The 27,458-nt window shown below is 45.2% G+C and overlaps 2 protein-coding genes across 4 annotated transcripts in view; one reads left to right on the top strand and one right to left on the bottom strand.

The window, feature by feature from the left end:
- Positions 1 to 737: 737 nt before the first annotated feature.
- LOC109937646 (transmembrane protein 229B-like) lies at positions 738 to 22,321 on the top strand. 2 transcript variants are annotated; one of them, XM_048618324.1, is made up of 4 exons: positions 738 to 990; positions 11,642 to 11,699; positions 12,490 to 12,553; positions 18,099 to 22,321. In XM_048618324.1, exons 3-4 carry the CDS (start codon positions 12,521 to 12,523, stop codon positions 18,642 to 18,644), a joined length of 579 nt encoding a protein of 192 aa, XP_048474281.1. In that variant the 5' UTR covers positions 738 to 990; positions 11,642 to 11,699; positions 12,490 to 12,520; the 3' UTR covers positions 18,645 to 22,321. The 2 variants fall into 2 exon arrangements, with proteins under 2 accessions (XP_048474281.1, XP_020391738.1); XM_020536149.2 differs by lacking the exon at positions 11,642 to 11,699.
- Positions 20,165 to 27,458, bottom strand: part of LOC109937649 (nesprin-2-like) — a 25,720-nt gene continuing 18,426 nt past the window's right edge. For both annotated transcript variants that reach the window (XM_048618322.1, XM_048618323.1), the window contains 2 exons: positions 22,186 to 22,250; positions 20,165 to 21,304 (listed from right to left, as the gene is read on the bottom strand). In XM_048618322.1, the coding sequence (XP_048474279.1) occupies positions 21,091 to 21,304; positions 22,186 to 22,250 (279 nt within the window). In that variant the 3' untranslated portion in view covers positions 20,165 to 21,090. The remainder of the gene's footprint in view (positions 21,305 to 22,185; positions 22,251 to 27,458) is intronic.

Raw genomic sequence — 27,458 nt, 5'->3', positions numbered from 1 at the left:
CTCCCCGTGCTGCTCCGCCCCCTCCCCATGCATCCCTGAACTCTCCCCATGCTGCTCTGACCCGTCCCCATGCAGCCGTGAACCCTCCCTGTGCAGCCCTGATCCCTCCTCTTGCAGCCCTGACCCCTCCCCATGCAGACCTGACCCCTCCCTGTGCAGACCTGACCCCTCCCCATGATATTCTGACCCCTTTCCATGCATCCCTGACCCCTCCCAGTGCAGGACTGGCCCCACTCTGTGTAGCCCTGACCCCTCCCCTTGCAGCCCTGACTCCTCCCTGTGCAGCCCTGATCCCTCCCTGTGCTGCTCTGACCCTTCCCCATGCAGCCCTGAACCCTCCCTGCGCAGCCCTGAACCCTCCCTGCGCAGCCCTGACTCCTCCCTATGCAGCCCTAATCCCTCCCCGTGCAGCCCTGATCCCTCCCTGTGCAGCCCTGACTCCTCCCCATGCAGCCCTGATCCCTCCCCGTCCAGCCCTGACTCCTCCCCATGCAGCCCTGATCCCTCCCTGTGCAGCCCTGATCCCTCCTCATGCAGCTCTGACCCCTCCCTATGCAGTCTAACCCTTCCCTGTGCAGCCCAGAACCTTCCCCGGGCAGCCCTGACCCCTCCTCTTGCAGCTCTGGCCCCACCCTGTGCAGCCCTGACCCGACTCCTCCCCGTGCAGCGCTTACCCCACCCACCTGTCAGTCACCGTCACGTGGCCCCGCCCACGCGTCCGGGTGTTAGTGCGCCTGCGCGGGGCGTCCGCGGCCCCGTGGTGGGGGTGGAGCTTTGACGCTGTGTTTACGCTCCTTTCCGCCGGTCTGAAGGAGCGAGGAGCGGGCGGCGGCGGAGGGCCCGGGAGCCGCTTGGCGGACACAGGCCGTCACAGACACCGGCCGCGCCGCTCGCTCCCGATCAGCCTGACGCGAGTGCGCTCCCGCTCTGTGTCGCACACCCCCGCCGCCGCTCTCCCCTGGTTTGGGAGCATCGCTGGAGGTGGGCCAGGTAGGAATGATTGACAGGGAGGAAATCCAATGGGGAAAAGGCATCGGCCGGCCCCCCCCACCCCCCCCCAAATCAGCAAGTTAGATTGAGAGGTGCCCCCGACCCCGTCCCATCAGATTAGGTTGAGAGGTGCTCCCCCGCCCCCATCAGCAGGTTAGGTTGAGAGGTGTCTCCCCCGACCCCACCCCCACCCCCAATCAGGTTAGGTTGAGAGGTGCCCTTTTACCCCCGTCAGCAGGTTAGGTTGACAGGTGGCCCCCCCCACCCCCCCCCCCATCAGGTTAAGTTGAGAGGTGCCCCACTGATTCTATATTAGTGAGGATATAAGGAGGTAATGATAAATTTGAATTCAACACTCAAATGGAATATTGTGCCTAGTTCTGGATATGGATGTGAAGGCATCGGAGAAGATGCAGAAAGGATTCACAGAATGATTCCAGGGATGTGGAACTTCAATTACCTAGATAGATGAAAGAAAGTAGATAGATTAGGGGCGGCACGGTGTTACAGTGGTTAGCACTGCTGCCTCACAACACCAGAGACCTGGATTTAATTCCAGGTCTTGAAATTGGATCTGGGTAACTATCTGTGTGGAGTTTGCATGTCTCCCCGTGTCTGCCCACAGTCCAAAAATGTGCACAGTCAGGTGGATTAGCCGTGCTAAATTGTTCGTAGTGTCTAGGCATGTGCAGAGCTAGGTGGATTGGCCATGGGAAATGCAGGATTACAGGGATAGGACGGGGAGCTGAGTGTGAGATGGGATGCTCTCCAGAGGATCAGTGCAGACTCAGTGGGCTGAATGCCATGTTTCTGCACTTTAGGGATTCTATGAATTGAGATCAGAGAAGCTGGGACTGTTTTCATTGGTTACAAAAAAGGTTGAGAAGAGATTTGATAGAGATATTCAAACACATGAAGGGCTTGGACAGAATAGAGAAGGTGAAACTGTTCCTGTTGATGGAAGGATTGAGAACAAGAGGACACAGGTTGAAGGTAATTGGCAAAAGAAGCAATGAGGACATAAGGAGAAACATTTTCATGCTGCAAGTGGTTAGGATCTGGAGTGTACGGCCTGAGGGACTGGTGGATGTGGCTTGAATTGAAAGGGAATGATCAAAAAGGAATGTGCAAGGTTTTTGGGACAAAGTGGGGAAGTGGAAATGGGTGAATTGTTCATTCAGAGAGATGGTACAGACACAGTGGCCAAATGGCCTCCTCCTGAAGAGATGACCTCCATTTGAAGAAAATGTGATTCTGGAGAAGGAGCAGATGTAGTGGTGGGAGAGACTAGTAGGAAATGACCAAAACCTGATGAAAAGACAGGTTTTGGGGCCATGCAGTGGAGGCTGGGTGGTGAGTGGAATCAGTGCCACTAAAGGATCCACCCCCATCAGAAAAAGAGTGGGAGATTTGTAGAAAGAAAATTCAGAGTCTGAGGACCAAAGGATGCTGTAAATAAGATTTGGAGGACATTGCAGAGGTGGGAATGCAGCAAGGCCAGGAAAGGATTTGCTAAGAGTAAATAATTACAATTTAATATGGCATGGGGCAGCATCCAGTGTTGGTCCACGATGGGTGAATGGAACTTGATGCAGGATACAGTGCAGGTTGCCGTGGTTCGGACCAATGGGAGTTTGTGGAGGATGGCAAACTATTGGAATAATTGAGTTCAGACCTGACTATGAATGGACTGATGAACATAGCTGGAAGAAATCTGTTGGGGGTGATTTAACCATACCCCCCCACCCCACCTCAGCATGGGGTCATCACTGGAGGTCGCTCCCTGCCTGTGGTCAATCAGTAGGCGGTGGTGTAGTGATAATGTCACTGATTCAGAGGCCCACAGGCTAATGAATGCTGTGGGGTCATGGGTTCAAATCCCACTGTGGCACCTGGTGGAATTCAAATTCGATTAACAAAATCTGGAACTGAAAGTAAGCTTTAGTGACAGTGACCATGAAACCGTCATTGATTGTTGTAAAAACCCATCTGGTTCATTCACATTCTTCAGGGTCTGGTCTGCATGTGACTCCAGACCCACAGCAATGTGGTTGACTCCAAACTGCCCTCTGAAATGGCTGAGCATGTTGCATACTTCAAGGGCAATTAGGGATGGGCATGAAAGGATTAAACAGAGGCAAACTTGCTGAGTTTTTCCAGTAATTTCTGTTTTGGTTTCTGATTTCCAGCATCCGCAGTTCTTTTTTTTTAAAACAAAGATGAGCTTTGGGTAATGGTGACAGGTTTGTGTGTATGTGTTGGAATTAAGGGTGAAGGGTCTATACAAGAGGTAGTGGCAGAAACATAATTCAGAGATCGAGAGAGGAGTTCATGATGGAGCAGTTAGAGATGAGCAGGTGAAGATGAGGACTGGGTGATAAGAGAAAGATTTCCATTTTGGATTTCCATGTCGCTGTGCAGGCCCACTGGCTAAATGGCAAAAAGTGGCTGTTAGTGCCGTGTCTTTGAGAAGATCATGAGAAGGAGAAGTCCTTAAGGAAGGACCTTTGTGTCAGGAGAGTTCCTGCCCATTCAGTAGCCATTGTTAATGAAGTAGGTGTTCCAGTGACAGCGAGATTCAAAATCAGCAACAACAGTGCTGAGGAAGTGGTTTGGAACTGGGACATAGTTCAGACACATGCACATTCCCATAGCAACACCAATGACCTGGAGGAACTGAATGGAGTTCAAAAGTGAAGTTGTTTAAAGTACGTGAAATTTGAGCCAGCAGAGGAGGTTGGAGTTAGGTGGAACCCAGTTGGGCTCCTGTTCAGAGGAAGAGAGAGCATGGAGAGTGTCCTGGTGAGTGCTGGTGTGTAGAGGGACTGAACAGGCTGAAGAATCGCAAAAAGGAGTGAAAGTTCACAGAGGACCAAACTTACAAACGCAGGGAATTTTTAAAATTCTCTTCCACTGTGGCATGTTTGGCACTGAAGAGGCATTTAACTGGACATTATCTCGGAAACTGGGGAGCTTTCCACCTCCCTGTCTCCACTCTGATTAGGTGTGTGGTGGATAGGCGCCTGGGCAGCCTTCCAACTTGGCCACCGATTGAGTCCTTCAAATAATTAAGATCTGTGCGCACAGCAGGCAGACCTGTACTGCACAGGGATCGCAATGAGCGAGTCTTTCCAGCTTGCTTTGGGTCTGCTGTGTCAAGGGAAGGGGACACTCAGTATATGATTGAGGGACCTGGCATCAGGCAGGAGGAGCCCCGCTAGACAGCCCCTTGCCCTTGCTGCTGACCACCTTTAACAACATCCTCCTTTGTGTCCCCCAACCTGTAACAGCCCCCACCACTTCCCTCTGGCCTGGGTGGTTGCATGATCTTGAGCCTCTGGTGGTTGTAAATCTTACAGCAGGAGCTACTGGGTAAAGCTCTTGATGAGTGAGATCTCCAGTGTCTGGGGCCCTGATACCATACCAAACGTGCTAGTGACCTGTTAATTTCCTAAATGGCTCGTGATTTGACAGATGGAATAAAGACATATCCAAAAGAGGCAATGTAGGGGTCTCACTGGTTCTCCAATCGGCAGCTGAGATCTGTGTAACCCCCATTAATCAACCTCCCCCGTGCAGTAAATGGTGAGGAGGATAATGACTGGAGGATTTTTTGATTTGATCTGATTTGATTTATTATCGTCACATGTACAGTGAAAAGTTTTGTTTTGTGTGCAGTATAGGCAGATCATACCAGACAAAGTGCATTAGGGTAAGAGAACAGAGCGAGGAGTACAATGTTACAGGCTGCAGAGAAGGTGCACAAAGAGCGAGATCAACATTATATTTAAAATTTGAGAGGTCCATTCAGATGTGTAATAACAGTGGGTTAGAAGCCGTTCTTGAATCTGTTGGTATGTGTGTTTAAGCTTTTGTATCTCCTGCCTGATGGAAGAGGTTGGAAGAGAGTATAACTGGGATGGGAGGGATCTTTGATTATGTTGGTTGCCTTCTTGAGGCACCAAGCAGTGTGGTTGGAGTCAATGGATGGAAAGTTGGCTTGCATGATGGACTGGGCTGTGTTCACAACTCTCTGTAGCTTCTTAAAATTCAGGGCAGAGCAGTTGCCGTACCAAGCTGTGATGCATCCAGATAAGATGCTTTCTATGGTGCATCTGTAAAAGTTGGTAAGAGTCTTTATGGACATGCCGAATTTCCTTAGCCTCCTGAGGAAGAAGAGGCATTGTTGTGCCTTCTTGTCAACGTGGGTGGTGCCGGACAGATTGTTGGTGATCATCATTCCCGGGAACTTGATGCTCTAGACCATCTCCACCTCAGCACCATTGATATAGGACATAGTCAGGTTGAGGAAATGGCTGATGAAACCTAATGTAGACAAGAATGAAGCAAAACATTTTGATAGAAAGAATAAGGAAAGTTTTATAAACCAATTTTAAAGCTGGTACAGGAAAATAAAGACCTGAAGTTGTACCTGCATCAATGATTGAAGTTTGCGGGACAAGTTGATGAGGACTAGTTGATTTGTTTGTGATATACATAAATGATTTGGAGGAAGGTATAGATGGTCTGATTAGCAAGTTTGCAGATGACACTAAGATTGGTAGAGTAGCAGATAGTGAAGGGGACTGTCGGAGAATGCAGCAGAATATAGATAGATTGGAGAGTTGGGTGGAGAAATGGCAGATGGAGTTCAATCCAGGCAAATGCAAGGTGATGCATTTTGGAAGATCCAATTCAAGAGCGAACTATATGGTAAATGGAAAAGCCCTGGGGAAAATTGATGCACAGAGAGATCTGGGTGTTCAGGTCCATTGTACCCTGAAGGTAGCAACGCAGGTCGATAGAGTGGTCAAGAAGACATACGGCATGCTCTCATTCATCGGACGGGGTATTGAGTACAAGAGTTGGCAGGTCATGTTACAGTTGTATAGGACTTTGGTTCGACCACATTTGGAATACTGCGTACAGTTCTGATCGCCAGATTACCAAAAGGATGTGGATGCTTTGGAGAGGGTGCAGAGGAGGTTCACCAGCATGTTGCCTGGCATGGAAGGCGCTAGCTATGAAGAGAGGTTGAGTAGATTAGGATTATTTACATTAGAAAGACGGAGGTTGAGGGGGGATCTGATTGAGATCTACAAAATCATGAGAGGTATAGACAGGGTGGATAGCAAGAAGCTTTTTCCCAGAGTGGGGGACTCAATTACTAGGGGTCACGATTTCAAGGTGAGAGGGGAAAAGTTTAAGGGAGATATGCGTGGAAAGTTCTTTACACAGACGGTGGTGGGTGCCTGGAACGTGTTGCCAGCGGAGGTGGTAGAGGCGGGCACGGTAGCGTCATTTAAGATGTATCTAGACAGATACATGAATGGGCAGGGAGCAGAGGGATACAGATCCTTGGAAAATAGGCGACATGTTTAGATAGAGGATCTGGATCAGCGCAGGCTTGGAGGGCCGAAGGGCCTGTTCCTGTGCTGTAATTTTCTTTGTTCTTTGTTCTTCTTAGGACGATAACACAGAATATGGGATATTTGACTTTGTTTTTTTTATTCATTCATGGGATGTGGGCTTCACTGGCTGGTCCAGCATTTGTTGCCAATTCCTAGCTGTCCTTGACAAGGTGGTGATGAGCTGCCTTCTTGAACCACTGCAGTCCGTGTGGCTTAGGTACATCCACAGTGCTGTTAGTGAGGGGGTTCCAGGATTTTGGCCCAGTGACACTGAAGAATCAGTGATATATTTTCAAGTCAGGGTGGTGAGTGACTTGGAGGGGAACTTGCAAGTGGTGGTGTTCCCATGTATCTGCTACCCTTGTCCTTCTAGATGATAGAAGTTGTGGGTTTGGAAAGTATTCCCTCAGGAGTTGTGGTGAGTTTCTAAAGTGCATCTTCTAGATGGTACACACAGATGCTCCTGAACATCAGTACTGGAGGGAGTGAAAGCTTGTGGATTATGGTGCCAATCAGGTGGGTTGCTTTTTCCGGAATGGTGTTGAACTTCTTGAGTATTATTGAAGTTGCACTCATCCAGGCAAGTGGGGAAGTATTCCATCACACTTATCTGACTTGGGTGTTGGATATGGTGGACATGCTTTGGGGAGACAGGAGGTGTGTTACTCACTGCAGGCTTCCTAGTCTCTGACCTGCTCTTGTAACTTGTTAAATCTCAAATACTCCTTCTCAAGTGCACTGTCATCCTTCCTAAAACATGGTGACCAGAATTGTACACTTTACTCCAGTGACCTAATGTTTGGAGTGATTTGAAGGTGAGGCTGTTGACTTGCTCACCGAGCTGTCTTGTTTTTGTTCAGACGTTTTGTCACCATGCTAGGTAACACCATCAGTGAGGCCTCCATTGAAGCTTCATCGGAGGCCTCACTGATGGTTACCTAGCATGGTGACAAAATGTCTGAACAAAATCAATCCAGCTCAGCGAGCAAGTCAACAACCTCACCCACAACCCAGCTACAAATCTTTGTTAAAACTTTAAAGTGATTTGAAGGTGTTACAGGAGGTGAACTGGCTCAGGTCTCCTGGGTGAGTCTTCAGTTACATTGAAAGATGAGGGAAGCTCAAGTAACTGTCCAGGAACTATTGCCAGTGCAGATAGATCACTAACCAGAAGACAATGATTTAAAGTTGTTGACAAAGGAGCCAGGCATGACCAGAAGAAACAATATTTTTTCAAAGACAATTATTGTGAACTGGAATGCACTGACTGAAAGGGCAGTATAATGATCAAAAGAATAGTGGATAAAAATTCAAACAGAAAACATTTTGCATGGCTATTGGAAAGGGCAGGGAGTGGGATGAATTGGATACCAAAGAGGTGACACAGGGAGGATGGCTGCATTGTGCACTATATAATTGTGGCATAGATTAACTTGGTGAAGGACACTGGAGCTATTCCCAGCTCTAAATAATCACTGTTTTAGACTTCAAATGCTGGACCTTCATTGTGTGTATTCCCTGCATTCTCCATGTGACTGGTGAACCCGTCCATTTATTGCTCAACAGCTGACTGCAGTGCAACAGAAAATGTGGCAACCAGGATGGCCATTCTCTGAGCCATTAGTTCTTATCTCTTTACAGATAATCTAATATATGATATTTCTCTTATTTTATGAGAATATAATGTCACTTTATCAATATAGCTGTTCAAACCATTAACTTTCTTTTATTTTAGATCCAACTAAAGGAGTTAGCAATCAACTTTTACTATTAAATTGAAGACCATTTTCCCACTTATTTTTCCAAAACATTATTCATGGTATTGCTTAGGTGGTAGGATTTTGTGCCTCTGTGTTGTAGATTTGGCAGTCATTGCTGTCTGTGGTGAGTTGGCATGCTGCCCAGGTGACTTGGTTGCTCCTAATCTTGTAAGAGTTGTGTGTAATGTTGTTAATGCTGTGTCACTCGCTGGTGACGTTACAGCCGTGGAACCACATGCTGCTGATGCTGGTGGATGGTGGTGTTGTTAATGGGAGACCACATGCTGTTGATGTTATCTCTTTTGATGGTGTCCGTTGTTAATGGGAGACCACATAAGATCATAAGATCATAAAACATAGGAGCAGAAATTAGACCATTCAGCCCATCGAGTCTGCTCTGCCATTCAATCATGGCTGATAAGTTCCTCAACCCCATTCTCCTGCTTTCTCCCTGGAGCCCTTGATCCTCTTGATAATTAGGAACCTATCTATCTCAGTCTTAAATGTACTCCATGACCTGGCCTCCACTGCGTTCTGTGACATTGAATTCCATAAATTCACCACTCTCTGGCTGAAGAAGTTTCTTCTTATCTCCATTCTAAATTCCCTTTACTCTAAGGCTGTGCCCTCGGGTCTTAGACTCCGCTACCAACGGAAGCATCTTCCCAACATCCACTTTGTCCAGGCCATTCAGTATTCTGAAAGTTTCCATTAGATCCCCCTTCATCTTTCTAAACTCCAATGAGTATAGTCCCAGAGTCCTCAAAAGTTCCTCATATGTTAAGCTTTCGATTCCTGGGACCATTCTCATGAACTTCCTCTGAACCCCACATGCTGTTGATGTTGACTATCTGGCTGGTGCCCATTGTTAAAGGGGCACTACATGATGCTGCTGGTATAGTGGCATTACTGCTGCCTTTCCTTAAATATTTCTTTCTATAAACCCAGATTCCCTTGAGTAATACAGTAGTGCCATTGATTCAGCAATGACAGGAGTTTCTAGGAGTAATTCAGGAGACATAGAAAAATTCATCCCTAAGTAAAAGAAGCATGACACAGGGACGATGAGGCAACCGTGGCTGACGAGGGAAGGCGGAGATAGCATAAAAGCAAAAGAGAAAGCATATAATGTAGCAAAGGGCAGTGGGAAACCAGAGGATTGGGAAGCTTACAAAGACCAACAAAGGAAACCAAATAAAAAAGAAATAAGAAGATTAAATATGAGGGTAAGCTAGCCAGTAATATAAAGGAGGACTGTAAGAGTTTCTTTAGATATATAAAGGGCAAAAGAGAGGCAAAAGTGGACATTAGACCACTGGAAAATGATGCTGGAGAACAGTAGTGGGGAACAAGGAAATGGCTGAGGAACTGAATGCTGAGTATGGTGGCCATCACCACGGAGAAGGTGCTAGAAAAACTGAATGGCCTGAAGGTGGATAAATTATCAGGACCAGATGGATTACACCCCAGAGTTCTAAAGGAGATAGCTGAAGAGATAGTGGAGGCGTTAATGGTGATCTTTCAGGAATCGCTAGAGTCAGGGAGGGTCCCAGGGACTGGAAAATCGTTAACATGACACCCCTGTTTAAAAAGGGAGTAAGGCAAAAGATGGAAAATTACAGGCTGATTAGCCTAACCTTGGTTGTGGGTAAGATTTTGGTAAAATAAGGCAAGGTGAGTATGGCTTCATCAAGGGGAGGTCATGCCTGACAAATCTGCTAGAATTCTTTGAGGAAGTCATGAGCAGGGTGGATCATGGAGAGCCAACAGATGTTATCTAACTGGACTTCAAGAAGGCCTTTGACAAGGTGCCGCACAGGAGGCTGCTGAGTAAGATAAGGGTCCATGGTGTTAGAGGCAACGTTCTAGCATGGATAGAAGATTGACTCTTTGGCAGAAGTAGAGAGTGGGGTTAAAAGAGTCTTTCTCAGGATGGTAGCCGGTGACAAGTGGTGTTCCACAAGAATCAGTGTTGGGATCACAGCATTTCACTTTGTACATTAATGATCTAGAAGAAGGAACTGAGGGCATTCTTGTTAAGTTTGCAAACGATACAAAGATAGGTAGTGGGGCAGGTAGTATTGAGGAGGTGGGGAGGCTGCAGAAGGATTTGGACAGGTTAGGAGAGTGGGCAAAGAAGTGGCAGATGGAGGTCAATTTGGGTAAGTGTGAGGTGATACACTTTGGTAAGAAGAATAGAAGCATGGACTATTTTCTAAATGGGAAGGAAATTCAGAAGTCTGAAATGCAAAGAGACTTGGGAGTTCTAGTCCAGGATTCTCTCAAGGTAAACTTGCAAGTTGAGGCGGTAGTTAGGCAGGTAAATGCAACTTTGGCATTTATTTTGAGAGGACTTGAATATAAAAACAGGGATCTACTTCTGAGGCTCTATAAGGCTTTGGTCAAGCCACATTTGGAGTATTGTGCCCATATCTCAGGAAGGATGTACTGGCCCTGGACCAGGTTCAGAGGAGGTTCATGAGAATGGACCCAGGAATGAAAAGCTTAACATATGAGGAATGTTTGAGGACTGTGGGTCTATACTTGATGGAGTTTAGAAGGATGAGGGGGCATCTAATTGAAATTCACAGAGTACTGAATGGCCTGGACAGAGTGGATGTTAGGAAGACGTTTCCATTGGTAGAAGAGACTAAGACACAAGACCACAGCCTTAGAATAAAGGGAAGACCTTTTAGAACGGAGAGAAGGTGAAACTTCTTCAGCCAGAGAGTGGTGAATCTATGGAATTCACTGCCACAGAAGGCTGTGGAGGCTAGGTCATTGAATGTATTTAAGATAGAGATAGATACGTTCTTGATTGTCAAGGGGATCAAGGGTTACGGGGAGAAAGCAGGAGGATGGGGTTGAGAAACTTACCAGCCATGGTGGAATAGTGGAGTGGACCAGATGGGCTAAATGGCTTAATTTCTGCTCCTGTGTCTTATGGTCTGTATTGTTCCTTCAGTTTTCTGGAGGTGAACTGGGTTCCATGGCTACACGTTATTCTTTAAGGTATCCTTTGCTGAATCACTTTACAGAGGGTTAACTTGCAGCAGATCACAGGCCATCAGGTTCTTGCTGAAGTCCATTAGGTGAATCCCTGAGGAAACTACCATCAAAACTACTTCACATTCTTTGCATAGTACATCAGTTTTGAATCTATGGGAAACCGTGGAAGTTTTCACAGCCTTAGCACTGGAGGAGAGTTGCATCAGTTGGTGCAACGACATAGAAAGGGTTGAGGGTTTACACCTCTCGTGAGGTGTGAGCGTTGCTGATGGGGCCAGCATCTGTTTCTCATCTCAAGTTGCCCTTCCAGTCTTCTTGAGCTGCTGCAATCCATGTGGTGTAGTTGGAATTTACGGTGGAAATTGTCATAGCTGTTAAATTTTGAGCAGAGTTTTCAGAGTAGGTTGTTGAATGTGGATTGGTGTGAAGCTCATCATAGAACAGTATATATTTTTAGCTTTGTGGTTACAGAGCCTCAATGAAGCATGAAAAAGAACACAAAGAAGAGCTGCGCAACTATAATGTCAAGGTAACATGTTGACGTGGAAGTTTATGCTCTACTGAATGTCCTCTTCACTTCTTGGAAATGTGATTACAGGGGCAGCTAAACTTTAATATGTTCATGCTGCAACAGAGGAATATAGTTGTGTAATTTATCAGTTCAGTAAGGAATAAACATACTGCATTGGAAAACATTATTCCACTTGTTTCTATATTTTATCAAAAGTATTCTGTTTTATAGTTTGCCCTTCACCTCTGAAAAGTTAGGGAGAGCCTTCTGTACTGGTATGTTTGGAGGAAGATAGAGCTTTTAATTGAGTGGGAGTGTGGCAGATGAGCACCCCACTGCCTTTCTCCTTCTACTGCGATTAAGTCTGCAATACTTAGGCCTGTGGTTATCCTTGGACCTGGGAAAAATCCATTGCTACAACAAATCAGAAATTGCTGGTGAAACTCAGCCAGTCTGGCAGCATCTTTGGAGAGAAAGCAGAGTTGAGGTTTTGGATCCAGTGATCCTTCTTGAGAAGAACTCTGCTTTCTGGCTCCACAGTTCTTTATTTTAATTTAGTGAAAAGCACACCACTGCTGCCTATTCGATGGGCCTTCCTGAACATAGGCGACATTGTTGGTAGGTGTAACCCCAGTCACCGACATGGAATTCCATCCTTAGTGTGAGCAGCGAGATAATTCCTGTCAATTTTTTACTTTAAAGTTATTTGCAAACACTGTAAAGTTACGAAAGGCTGTCTACAATTTAAATCTATTTTACAATATTTGTTTTGACCCAATTCCTGTCGATGTCTTGTATCCCTGTCCAGTTAACGAACACATTCTCAGTCAGTGGCCACAATGGAGTTGAATCTTGATCGCAAAAGGAAAAAGGTAATTTTTTAAAAATCTGATTTTTAAAATTACCCTGTAAAAATCTATTATCTATGTATGTTATTGAAAAATCTTACTCTAATGCATTGCCTTTGCTCACATTTATAATGGAGTTGCCAAGTAAATGTCATATTGTATAGCTCCTACCTACTTGCTGGTGGTGCCAAATTGCCTAGGTTTGTGCCTGTTCAGCACAGAAACTCCCACTCCACTTCTCTGCTTCCTAAACTGTCATAAGTTTGCTTTTCAGCTATTAATAATTTAGTTTAGAAGAATAAAGGAAAAATAAGACTGATTTTAAAGTGAGGATTAAATCCTCCTTGGGTACCTGATGTAGTTTCCATCTTGACCTGTAAATGTATATCAGCTGAAGGTTACCTTCACCCTTGACTTCCATGTGCTGTGCTTCAGGAGAGTGGGAAATATGTCAACTTGTCATGATTGTCACATTTCAGAGTATTAAAAAGGAGGTAAATAACTATTATTTAACTATTATGTTACATAAGAACATGAAAAAAAGGAGCAGGAGTAGACCATCTGGTCCCTTGAGCCTGCTCCGCCATTCAACAAGATCATGGCTGATCTCTTCGTGGACTTGGCTCCACTTACCTGCTCGCTCACTATAAATCTTAATTCCTTTACTGTTCAAAAATCTATCTATCTTTGCCTTAAAAGCATTCAGCAAGGTAGCCTCAACTGCTTCACTGGGCATAGAATTCCATAGATTCACAACTCTTTGGGGTTCTCCAAAACTCAGTCTTAACTCTTATTTTGAGGCTATGCCCCCTAGTTCTAGTTTCACCCGCCAGTAGAAACAACCTCCCTGCTTCGTTCTTCTCCATTCCCTTCATAATTATATATGTTTCTATGAGATCCCTCCCCATTCTTCTAAATTCCAATGAGTATATTCCCAGTATACTCAATCTCTCCACAATCAACCTAGTGAATCTCCACTGCACCTGCACCAGTGCCAGTACATCCTTTTCAAAGTAATGAGACCAAAACTGTACACAGAAGTTGTACACAGTTACCCTAGACCTTGGGCTTTCAGTTGACAAACACCTGACAATCTGCAAGCTTGCCCCTCTTGAGTTCCTTGCCCAAAGGCTGGTCTGAACCATGGTGCCCATGACCTCCATCATGGTGGGGCAAGAAGGCAGGTCTGGAATCCCCAGACCTCAACGGGAATGGAACCCTGTACTGTTGGCACCAAACTCATCTACACCGATCCCCACATGAAGGGCGTTCAAGATGTTCCTTTCATCACTGTCTGACCAGCGGAAGGACTTAGAGATTGATACTCAAACTGTTTTCCAGCATTATCACGGAAATGTTACAACACAGAAGAAGCCATTCAGCCCATTGAAGAGCACCACCTCATCAATTGAGCACCATTGCCTGCTCCCAACCTCCTTTTCCCCTATAACTATGCATATTATTCCTATTTAAATAGTCATCTAATATGAATACACATTCCTTGGCCATCCAGTGCTGGAATGGGACTTGAACCCCGAGAGGCAATGGTATGACCCAGTTTATCCACACGACCCCTTTGTCCCACTCATAGCATGAGATAACACAACATCCTCAATAGAGCACAGGTACTGACAGCAACACAGCAAGAACTTGTATTTTAAAAAAACACTTTCGATCTAATGAAACACCTTCCAGAAGCTGTCACAAACAGGTCCTATCAAGCTACAGAGAAATATTAGGACTGGTGGTCAAAGGCTGATCAAAGCAATAGAATGGAAAGAGAGGGAAATGGAGATATCTAGAGAAGGTACAGGCCGCTGAAAGCATTGCTGATAATGAGGGAGCATTCTGGAGGGTACACAGAAACAGGAGCAGGAATCGGCCATTTGGCCCCTCCAGCCTGCCTCACTATTCAGTTTAATCATGGCTGATCATTCAACTCAGTCCCCTCTCCTGTTTTCTCCTCATATCCTTTGATTCCTTTAGCCCTACATCTACATCTACATCATTCTTGAAAGTCTTCAATGATTTGGCCACAGCAGTTTCCTGTGGCAGAGCATTCCACTGACTCACCATTCTCTGGATAAAGAAATTTCTCCTCATCTCTGTCCTAAAAGGCCAACCCTTATCCTGAAATTGTGGCCCCTGATCTTGACTTCATGGTGTCATCAGGAACATCTTTTCTGAATCTACCCTGTCTAAATTTTATAGGTTTTTGTGTGATGCCCCCTCATTCTTCTAAATTCCAGTGAACATATTGCTAATTGATCGAGTCTCCCCTGTAGACATCCCAGAATCAGTCTGGTAAACCTTCTTTGCACTCCCTCAATAGCCAAAACATCCTTCCTCAGATAGAGACTAAAACTGCACACAGTACTCCAGGTGCACTCTTACAAATGTTCCATATGGTTGCAGAAAAACATCCCAGCTCCTGTCTTCAAATCCTCTCGCTATGAAGGCGAACATATCATTTGCCTTCTTCACCATCTGCCGCGTCTGCATTCTTACTTTCAGGGGCAGGTATATAAGGACACTGGGATCTTGCTGTGTCTCTTCCTTTCACAATCTGCCTGCCTGTTTTTGCTACCAAAGTGTATAACTTCATATTTATCCACATTATACTTCATCTACCATGCATTTGCCCACTTCCTTGTCTCTGCATTCTCCTCATAACATACCCTCCCATCAACCTTTGTGTCATTTGCAGACTTGAAAATATGACATATAGTTTCCTCATCTAAATCATTAGTATATATTGTGAAAAGCTGGGGTCCAAGCACTGATGCCTGCGGCACCTCACTGGTCACTCCCAGCCACTCGGAAAAATACCCATTTATTCTTACCTTTTGCTTCCTGTCTGCCAACTGGTACACATCTTTGAATCCCCTGCATTTTAATTTTACATGCTATTCTTTATGTGGGACCTTATCAAAAGTCTTCTGAAAGTCCAAGTAAACCACACCTACTGGCTTCCCTTATCTACTGTATTAGTTACATCCTCAAAAAATTCCAGATTTGTCTAGGATAATGTCCCCTTTGGCAAACTATGCTGGCTCTTCTGATCCTGTCACTATCTTCCAAATGCTCTGTATTACATCTTTTATAATGAACGCTAATATTTTCCCCACTACCAAAGTCAATCTAACCGGTCTTTAATTTGTTATTTTCTCTCTGCCTCCCTTCTTAGATAGTGGGATTTCATTAGCTACTCTCCAATCCATAGGAACTGTTCCAGAATCTAAAGAATTTTGGAAAATGACCATTAGTGCATCTGTTATTTCTAGGGACACTTCCTTGAGTATTCTGGGATGAAGGTTATCAGGTCTTGGGGGATTTATCTGCCTTTAATCCCGTTAATTTCCCCAATACCATTTCCCTATTAGTACTGATTTCTTTCCATTCATCCTTCCCTTTAGATCCTGAGTTCCCCCTTTTTTTTTTGGGATATTATTTGTGTCTTCCTTTTGCGAAGACAGAACTAAAGTATGTGATAACTTGGAAGAGGCCTGGGCTGTGTGGGCACAGGGCCCCAGGAATGTGGTCAAACCAGAGGAGATTACAGAGATTGGGAGGGTAGAGGGTGACTGGAACAATAATGAAAATTTGAACAGTGTTGTTGCTGGATCAGATGCCAGTGCAGGTCAACAAGCACAAGGCGGTGATGGCAGAATGGATTTGGAGATGTTCAGCTTGCAGAGTAACCCATAATACTTCAGAAAGGTTGAGTTTGAAGATCACAAACGTACGGCTGAGCGTTTCAGCAGCAGTGGAACTAAGACAGAAGTGGAGATGGGTATAGAAGTTCTGCGAGAGAGCAAAAGTGTGAGTGGAAGCTTGTCTCAGAATCAAATAGGATGCCAGTCTTGCAAACAGTCTGGTTCAGCTTTGGACAGTGGCAGTGACCAAAGGCAGTGCTTTCCATTCTCACAGTATTTAGTTTGTAATTTCTGCTCATCTAGTACTGGATGCTGGACGAGCACACAGACTGCCTGGAGAGACTGGAGTGTTGAGATAATAGTGAGGTGGAACTGTCATTTACACCCATGTGGTAAGATATGTTTTTGGAAATGATGTTGCTGAGGGGCAGCATATAAATGAGAAATAGGTGGGGGGAATGAGAGATAGATCTTTATGGGCTCACAAAGTTAGGCCATTGCTTATAATTCTCAAGCTATGGCTGAATAGCAGGTATGTATGTAGCCATTTCTGACTTTGGTTTGTGCAGTGCTGTACTTGGGGCAGAGCGGTTCACACATGAAATGCTGGGAAAGTTGGGATGGATTTTAGAGATGAGAGGAAGGTTGGAGTGGGGGCAGTAGTTGCAAGGGTGGATTTGTTTGAGGCAAGTGACGATGACAACAGAATTGAAATTGAACTGGAGCTGTTAACAATGCAAGCTATCTCAGGAGGCAAGAAGGGTGGCTGGGAGCTAAGCAGTTTAATGGGAACAGGGCCAAGGAGGCACACGTTGGGCCTGACGGAGCTTATAGAGGGAATGAGTGGAGTTAAGAAAAGAAATTGAGCCAATGGGGAAGGTCTCGGGACTCTGAAAGTGTTCTGAATGGGACTCACTGACCTCTCTAAGCCTTGTGCAGATGGTGATTTCAGCAGACTGCGTAAACTGGAAGTATAATGTCAATAAGGTTCATACTGGCAAATGCTCACTGCCTTAAATTTGCCTTCCATTTTGCCCTTGTTTCTTATTGTTTTGAGTTAGGATATTGAATTCTTTTCGCAGCAGGTTCCTGTCAGGTGATGTGAGGTGCAAGAACCACAGGCTGCCCAGAAAGCGAGTGACCTATTGCTGCAGACTGGTTCACATATTGTCCTTCAGCCAGGGACGGGGCAGTCATGACAAATAGCTATGCCTACTGCTTAAGGCAATCTCACTGAAGTGCAGTAAATACACAGAGGCCATGAGCACCTGACAACAGAGGAAAGTGTTAGAGAGACAACTCGGGGAATTGAAACAATTGAGAACATCCACCAGTTCACAGGGAAAGTGATCACCTGTACACCTGGATCTGCACGTGCTATACAGACTCTGCAGCTAAATGGTTGTGGCTTTGTGAATATCTAATTTATTAACTAAATTTGAATTCTGAGACATCCCAGTTACAGGTGTATGTGATTCAGGGGAGCCGGCCCTTCTGGTTTTGGTGTGTGGAAACCTCAGCTTTTGGGATGCAGGATGCTGGCGGGGTGTGGGCCCTTCTAGTTTTGGGGTACATGGTATCAGTTTCTTTGATTTATGGGTGTGATCTTCTTTAGGTTTGGGAGCACAGGCTCCTCTGGGTTTTAGAAGGGGGAGGGTTCCTCAGGTTTCGGAGTTTGGATGTTTAGGATTTAACGTATGGGCCCCTCTGGTTTTAGGTGTGGCATTTTGGGGTAAAGACTCCTTTGCTTTTGGAACAGGGGATTTACTTCTGCGGTTCAGGGTGCCAGGCCCTCTTTTTTGATGTAGAATTTGGCTTTCGAAGAAGGGCATCCTCAATTGTTTGGTTTTGGGCTGGGGGAGTGGCTGACCTTCCAACACAGCTGGGAATAACCTTGATTTGTTTTGCTTCAGGTCTGTGTGCCGTTTCAGGATGGCAGGAGGATGATGGGGGCTGTCGAGCCCCTCAGTGCCCTCTCTCGCTGGTACCTTTATGCCATCCATGGCTATTTCTGTGAGGTGATGTTCACAGCTGCCTGGGAGTTTGTGGTCAATTTCAACTGGAAATTCCCAGGGGTCACCAGTGTTTGGGCCCTTTTCATCTACGGCACCTCGATCATGGTGGTGGAGCGGATGTACCTGTACCTCAAGGACCGATGTCCAAGTGTGGTGAGGTGCATCATCTACACCCTCTGGACCTACGTCTGGGAGTTCTCGACTGGACTTATTCTGCGTCAGTTCAATGCCTGCCCCTGGGACTACTCACAGTTTGATTATGACTTCATGGGGTTGGTGACATTGGAGTATGCAGTGCCCTGGTTCTGTGCTTCTTTCATTGTGGAAAAGCTGGTGATCAGGAACACCCTGCGTTTGCGTTTTGATGAGAATGGGGAGCCTTGCACTCCAACCATCACTCCTCCAACACTGTGGGGCCACTTGAAGCTGAGGAAGGTTGAATAAATCACTCTGTTTCATTTCTCCATTCAATGGCAGCTGGAGTTCAGGAATCATCTTGTTTACATTTCCAGACTTGGGAACAAACAACAACGGGACCTCAAGCCAGTTCACAAAACGGTTTATTTCTGTGCTACTCCCTTTTCGGGAACGGAGAAGCCCATTTCCAATGCGTTCTGACTCTAGCACAGCGCAGTCTGGTTAAAGTGTTACTGCTACACTGTGGTGTCCTCACTCCCAGTGCACGCACATCCACCAACAAGTATTTGATCCTCACCAACAGTGGCTCTGCCTGGGGTGGGATGATTTAGTATTTATAATAACTTCTTTCCATTTATGAAACATGAAACCAACCCAACCAGAGAAAGCTCCTGCATGTTACGCTGTTTTTATGCTACTTGACTTGTTGCTGTTGCAAAAGGGTGTGGGAAATAACCAAGTGTGTTTGTGAACAAGTCACACTCGGTGTACTTGTCCACAAGCACACTTTCAATACTGTTTCACCTGTTTACCAAAAGAATGGGTCCATGATCAGATACACCCTCATTGTTCAAAAGGGTGTAAAGTGAACGGTTTGCTAGTCAGAGTTGAGATCTGTCCACAGGGTGGGCGGCTGCATGCACATGTGTGTGTGTCTCTCTACATGTTTGGAGCCCGAACATCTGACACATCTGCACGTGCCCGAATATTTTCCAAGGGCTGTTCTCAGATCCAGGTCTGACTTGTGCATCTCTGCTCTGTGTCATTATAATAAAAAGCATCCTGTTGAGGAAATCACTGCCACTTTCCGTTTTCAGGATTTACCCACCCTGTTCTGAAAGATCAATTCTCCCTGGAGTGCATCTTCCACACAAGGGGAGATTAAGAGGTAACGTCACTGGACTAGGAGTCCAGAACTTCAGGCTAATGTTCATGGTAGATGGTGAAAGTCTGGGTTGAAAGGCGAGCCAGTGGTGACCATGTAACCAATGTCGATTGCTGTAAAGTTACATCAAGTTCACTAATGTCTTTTTAGGGGAGAAAATTTGCCATCCTTCTCTGATCTGGCCTACATGTGAATCCAGGCCCACAGCAACGTGGTTAACTTTTTTTTACTGCTCTCTGAATGGCCTTGCAAACCACCCAGTTGCAGGACATTTAGGGATGGGTAACAAATGCTGGCTTAGCCATCCACAGCTGAAACAAAGATGCAGATGCTCCCTTCGGTGAGTGGGATAGGTGATAAAAGGTGCATATGGAATGTTTTACACCATGGAATAATTTTTATTTTTTCACGGGATGTGGAGATCACTGGTGAGGTCAGCATTTGTTGCTCATCCCCAGTTGCCTTTGAACTTGCTAGCTAAGCCATTTCAAATAGCGGTTGAGCTCTTTAGAGGGTTGGTACAAACTTGATGGGCGAAATCGCCTGTATCTGCCCCACCCTAATTTCCACATTGGCCTACAGACCATGGGAAGTGGATCAACATCTCCCTTGCAGTCTTCAAGCCTTTAAACATTCTGATTAAAGTAGGCTGCACATTGTATCACACCCACGCACAAATCTTTTATTAACTTATCCTTATCGTTATACAATCAACCTTCCTGTCACTTCATTTCCTTGCCCCATCTGTAAGTTGTACAGTTTTTCAAGTTCACCTCTCCCTCTCCTCCATTCTGCCTAGCTGATGAGCTCCCTTCAGTTTGAATGGGAGACATTGAGCTTTGATTAGCAGCAGCCTCCTCACCCCTTCAAGGATCACTTCCCCAACAGTAACACGGGGCAAGAATATTAAATAGACCCCATGGACCAGCTGATGGAGAATGGAGAGCACCACCTCTGTAAAAAAAAAAAGACAAAGAGGTCTTCAGTCAAGACACCATGGACCCCTTCAGTTGGGTGTTATTCCATAAAGATGGATTCACATCATTGATGGATGGGCATCACTCTGAACAACATTTGGGACTTGTTACTGTGGAGGGAGTCACTCTCGGGCTGTTCACTGGGTCATGAGGTTTGTCACTCTCTGGGCATGTCTGTGTTGTTCTGGAGGGACGGGACGGGGTGAGGGGTTTTAAAGAGGAAATTGTCACTCCACAGGTGCCACTTTTGCATTGATGCACAGAAGGAGAGAGAAAATAGATACAAATACAGGAACAAGCTATGAAATGGTGGAAACGGCTAGCAGTTCAGCCAATCTCTACGATGCAAGGAACAAAACATAACATTCCACATTCCCACCTTGCCAGTCTCGATCCCTATATCTTGGCCCCCAATCCATTCAGTTGCAAGCTGTTTCCATTCTGTCTCTGTGCTAGACAGTCATTCAAAAGGTTGGGTCGTGTTGGGAATCTAGCAGCTGGATAGTTGGTCAGCTCAGTCACAACGTTCACATTAAGAGTGAGTTCTTCAGTCAATGCCACCATTAGGCTCTGGGTAAGAAGCAGCAGGAGCTCCCAGGTTCTGCAGTGGTTACGTCGGTGGTGGGCCGTTAAGGTAGGACAGTGTGAAATGAAACGGTAGAAAGGTATTTCTCCGGTGCCAGTTACACTCCTGGATCACAATGGGAAAAATGAGAAGGACAGCAGCCATCAGCACAAGTACCAGTGACAGAATGATGGCCACAACGACAGGGGCACTGCAAGGCAATCTTCTCTCCATGGAATGAGGGGACGGAAGGTGCAGCCTGAAAATCACAACACACTGAGCATTATCCTGGGCAGGAGAGATTTCCAGACTAATCGATATTACAATTAATACTGAACATGTGCCAGTTTGTACCCACTCAAAACACTCGGAATGGCAGAGCTAGAGCCCCGAGAACCTACTGGCGTACATGTGAGTCTCTGGCTTCAGTTTCTTCATTGTCTTTCCACTTGGTAGCAAGCCTGGGCCAACTATTTGGTTGATAGTTGACAGTGAGAATGGCTCTGAAGGTGGCATGGAGGATATAAAAGGTGCTGTAGGGGTTGGTGAGCATTCACCTGCTCCTCTGCCCATCCACGCCAAACATCCATGCTTCTAGGGTCGCTGGGCACTGACTCTAATCTACAGCTGCCCACCAGAGCGGACCTTGACCATTCTCCAATGTCGTGTAAGCCTGGGTTAAAAGTCTGTAAGGGTCAATGGAAGACCACTTCATTACATGGCAAGGGAACCAGTTCTCTAACATCTTCCATCAGTGGCCACTGGGAAAACTCCAGTTCCAACTTGTGGCATTCCCAGGCTCATCACTCACACCCTCTCTCTGCCCCATGAAGTCTAGTGAGGCGCTGGATAATACAGGAAATCAAGGTTTATGTGCCCGCTCCCGGATTGGAGCTACACCTAAAGGAGAGCTGTTCCTAGTATTACCCTGAAAACCCCCATGAAGATCCTAAGGAATCTCAAGGCCACATTTATTTATCATTGGGAGCCTTTACTGTTTCTTATTGACTGATTGATTGTAATAATGTGAAAGGCTACAGGGGAGCAGGACTAAATGAACAAATCTTTGAAACAGTGTGCACAGACATGTATTGGGCTGAATGGCATTCTATGCTGTAAAATGTAAATATCTGTACTTACAGCCTGCCAACTCCTGCAGCTACTTCCAGTGTGGTGGTTCCTCTCTTGCTAAGCTTCTGTTTGGACTGTTGGCAAAAATTAAACAGTGGCAGAGCTTCAAGCAAATTCCATTAAACCAACAGTTACCTTAACCTCATCTGGACAATCCAATTCCAGCTTCTGTCTGGGTAGCCCTTCCTTTCTCTCATTCTGTGTACCCTCCCTCCTTTTCCTTCCAAACCCCTTCCATGATATTCACCTCCCCCTCTAGTTTCATTCCTTCCTCACCTTCTCTCACTGTGTCCAATGTCCCTTGTATTCCCCTCCCTCCCTGACCTACCCAATTCTCATGTTTTGTCCCCACCACCCATTCCATTCTCTCTCTGTAACCCCTTCCATACTCATGCCCCAACCTGTAACTAATAAAAGCTGACATTGACTAATTATTATTTAAAGGGAATATTCAATTCTGTCTAAACCACATGATTTTCCTGCATATTCTGCCTCCAGTTAGAGTTGGACAAACCTTCTAGTCCTGTACCAAATCCTTAGGAACTGGTCTTTTCAAACCGGGGTTTGAGCTCCCACCCACGTTCCTGTGCAATGTGCTGTAGAAACTGGCTGCCTCTAGCTGTTTGTTTCCACTCCCCCCCCCGCCACCTCTCTCTCTCTCACACACACAAACGTCCTGGCAGACTGATTTGTCTTAGAGTTGAAAAGTCTGTAACCCGATCCTGCAAATTGCATCCCATGGACCCTCTCTCAATACTCACCTCCATGTCAACATAAATCGCATAGGTCTTGGACCTAGGTAGAAACGCTAACTAGCTGTCCTCCAAGTCCATTCTGCTATGGTGATTGAGATAGGAATCAACAGATTCCTTCCTGGTCCCAGTGAAGTTTGAATTTCTAAATGGCAAAATCACCTCCCTTCATATATGTGTCAGACTATATATAGTTCAACACCAGCAACAGGTCAGCCAGATTACTTAAGTAACATAGAAAATAGGAGCAGGAATAGACCATTCAGCCCTTCGAATCTGCTCTGCCATTCATTATGACCATGACTGATCATTCAACTCAATAGCCTGCTGCTGTTTTCACCCATAACCCTTTGATCCCCATTAGCCCTAAGTGCTATATCCAACTCTTCTTGAAAACATACAATTTTAGCCTCAAGTATTTGCTGTTGTAGCAAATTCCTCAGGCTAACGACTAATTGGGATCACAGGAGCTGTTCTTGAAAAAAAATAACACAAACCAACATCTGTATTAACTACTCCCCCAGTTTAGCGTTATCAGCAGATTTTGAAACTGCTTCAAATTCACAATTTCAAACAATTTCTGTAATTCAACATGTGGTTCCTGCATCCAAACCTGTGGGACACTTGCCACCATTTGCCTGATCTGAGTAACTACTTTTAACCTCACTCTGTTAGCAGTTTAGCACATGATATTCTGCTGTCTCTCTTATCTCTACAAATTCCTAACTCAGTCCTCAGCCAAATATGTGGTATCTGTTGCTGGCCTTAAGAATCCAAATACATTATTTTTACTACATTCCCTGTGTCTATACTCTTTGTTACTTCAAAGAATACAATGAGATTGGTCCCAGTCCCAATTGCAGGCCCCAGAAGCCAGTTCTCAGGCCTGAAGCCAAGTTTCTACTCTATCATGAGATGTCCCTTCAGATCCTGTTTTTATATAAATTATTTGGATGTCAATATAGGTTAGTAAGTTTGCAGATGACACCAAAATTGGCAGTGTAGTGAACAGTGAAGAAGGTTATCTCAGAGTACAACGGGACCTTGATCAGATGAGCAAAATGGGCCGAGAAGTGGCAGATGGAGTTTAATTTGGATAAATGTGAGGTGCTTCATTTTGTTAAGGCAAATCAGGGCAGGACTTATGCACTTAATGGTAGGGCCTGGGGAGTGTTGCCAAACAGACCTAGAGTTGCAGGTGCATAGTTCCTTGTAAGTGGAGTCACAGGTAGACAGGCCGAAAGCAGCATTTGGCAAACTGCCTTCGTCGGTTAGTGCATTGAATATAGTAGTTGGGATGTCATGTTGCAGCTGTACAGAACATTGGTTAGGCCACTTTTAGAATACTACATAGAACTGTACAGCACAGGAACAGGCCCTTCGACCTACGACGTCATACCGAACATCACACCAAAAATAAACTAATCTCTTCTGCCTGCCATTGGTCCATACTCCTCCATTCCTTGCATATTCCAAAGTCCCTTAAATACCCTTTGCCACCACCCCTGGCAGTGCGTTCCAGACTCATACCACTCTGTTTAAAAAAATCTTGCCCCTCACATCTCTTTTGAACTTTCCCCCTCTATCTTAAATGCATGCCTCCTCGTATTAGACATTTCAACTCTGGGAAATAGATTCTGACCATCAATCCTATTTATGCATCTCATAATTTTACAGACTTCCATCAAGTCTCCCCTCAGCCTGTCGCACTCAAGAGAAAACAATCCAAGTTCTTTGAGTTTCTCCTTATAGCTCATATGCTCTAATCCAGGCAGCATCTTGGTAAACTACTTCTGCACCCTGTCCAAAACCTCCACATTTTTCCTATAATGTGGTGACCAGAACTGAATGCAATACTTTTAAGTGTGGCCTACCAAAGTCTTATAAAGCTGCAACATGACATCCTGACTTTTGGACTACAATTTCCTGAGCAATAAAGGCAAACATGCCATATGCCTTCTTTACCACTCTATCTACTTCTGTGGCTACTTTCAGGGAACTATGGACTTGAACTCCAAGATCCTTTTGTACATCAATGCTGTTCAAAGTCCTGCCATTAACTGCATACTTTTCCTTAACATTTTATCTCCCAAAGTGCACACTTCACACTTACCCTGATTAAACTCCATCTACCATTTCTCTGCCCATATCTGCAACTGATCCTTTGACAACCTTCTACACTATCCACAACTCCACCGATCTGTGGTTTGTCTGCAGACTTACTAACCCACTCATCTACATTTCCATCCAAGTCATTTATATATACAACAAACAGCAGAGGTCCCAGTACAGATCCCTGAAGAACGCCACTAATCATGGACCTCCAGCCTGAAAAACTCCCTTCCACCAATACCCTCTGTCTTCTATGGGCAAGTCACCATGGATCCCATGCATCTTAATCTTCTGGATGAATCTACCATGAGGAACATTGTCAAAAACCTTTCTAAAATACTGCATTGAATTCTGGTCTCCCTCCTATAGGAACAATGTTGCCAGGGTTGGAGAGTTTGAGCTGTAGGGAGAGACTGAATAGATTGGGGCTTTTTTTCCTTGCAGCGTTGGAGGCTGAGGGGTGACATTATAGAGGTTTATAAAATCATGAAGGGCATGGATAGAGTGAATAGCCAAGGTCTTTTCCCCAAGGTAGGGGAGTCCAAAACTAGCGGGCACAGGTTTAAGGTGAGAGGGGAAAGATTTAAAAGTGAGCTAAGGGGCAACATTTTCAGACAGAGGGAGGTTGAGAGTATGGGACGAGCTGCCAGGGGAAGTGGTGAGGGCTGGTATAATTCATTTAAAAAGCATTTGGATGGGTATATGAATAAGAAGGGTTTGGAGGGATATGGGCCAAATGCTGGCAAATGGGTATAGGTCAGTATAGACAAGTCGGACTAAAAGTTCTGTTTCTGTGCTGTACAACTCTGACTCTAAAATCACAGAATTGTTATGACACAGAAAGAGGCCATTCGCCCATTATTCCTGCACCATTTCTCTTACCTAGTGTAAAGCTTTTCCCCATATCTCTGCATACCAAACAATCATCTAATGCTCCTCATGAATGCCTCAATGGAACCTGTCTCCACCTCCTTCCCAGATGGTGCATTCTGGACCCTAACTACTCACTGTGTGAAAACATTTCTTCCTCACATTACCCTTACTTCATTTGCACATCACTTTTAATCAATGCCCTCTCATCCTTGTTCCTTTTGCACGTGGAAATAGCTTCTCCCTATCTACCCTGTCCAGCCCACTCGATTTTGAAAAGTTCAATCAGATCTTGTCTCAATAACAGTCCCAACTCCAATCTATCCTCACAATTGAAGTTTCTCATTCCTGGAACCGGTCTTGTAAACTGCTTCTTCACACACTCCAACACATTGACATCTTTCTGCAATGTAGCGCTAACAACAGTACACAATACTCATTCTCCAGAGGAAAGTCTTGTACAATTTCAACATCATCTCCCTGTTTTTGTACTGCATGCCCCTCTTAATAAAGCCAAATACGTTATGTTTTATTTACTGCTCTCTTGTACAGTCAACCTTCAGTTAAATACACAACACGGACACAGAGGTCCCTCTGCTCCTGTACCCTCTTCAAAATTGTACCCCTATCTTATGTTCCAATATTCTTCTGGCCAAAGTGCTTCACCTCATACATCTCTGGATTGAACTTCATCTGCCACCGGTTTGCCCACTCCACCAACTTGTCAATGCCCTTTTGGAGTTCCACACTCAAAACAATTCTTCCAAGTTTGGTCAAAGTTTGCAAAGGCACATTGTCCCCTGCACACCAGATCCAAATCATTAATCTATAACAGGAAAAGCAAGAGCCCCAGTGGCGACCCATGGGAAACTCCACTACAAACCTTCCTCCAGCCTGAAAAATATCCATTGTACACCATTCTCTAATTCCTATCACTCAGCTGATTTTGTATCGACTTTGCTACTGTCCATTTTATTCCATGACCCATAACTTTGCTCGCAGGTCTATAGTGTGGCTCTTGTGGCAAATGCCTTCTGAAAATTCACACAAAACATATCAACCCTCAACAAGCCTGTTGTCTCTTCAAAAGACTCCCGCAAGTTAGTCAAACACGATTTTCCCTTTAGAAATCCACGCTGACCCTTCCTATCAATCCATTCTTTTCCCACATGATCACTAATTCCATCCCAAATAATAGTTTCTAGAAGTTTCCCCACCATTAAAGTTAAATTAACTTGTCTATAACTGCTGTGATTATCCTTTCAGCCTTTCTGAAAAGGCTTTCATGTTTGCAATTGTCCAGTCTTCTGGCAACTCTCCTGAGTCCAGCAAAGTCTGAGATTATGGCAAATACCCCCACAATTTCTACCCCACTCACGTCAAAATCTTTGGATGCATCTCATCCATTCCCACTTTAAGTGCCCATAGGAGTTCTGCCCCCCAGCGAGGTTCAGCGTGCATGTGGGAGCCATACCCAAGCAAGGGTAGGCATGTGTAGGACCCCGTACCCCAGTGAGAGTCTGCGTGTGTGTGTATGTGTGTGTAGGA

Source organism: Rhincodon typus, chromosome 39 (genome assembly GCF_021869965.1).
Source record: "Rhincodon typus isolate 14 chromosome 39, sRhiTyp1.1, whole genome shotgun sequence".
NCBI lineage: Eukaryota > Metazoa > Chordata > Chondrichthyes > Orectolobiformes > Rhincodontidae > Rhincodon > Rhincodon typus.
This window is presented reverse-complemented; position numbering and strand designations above follow the sequence as displayed.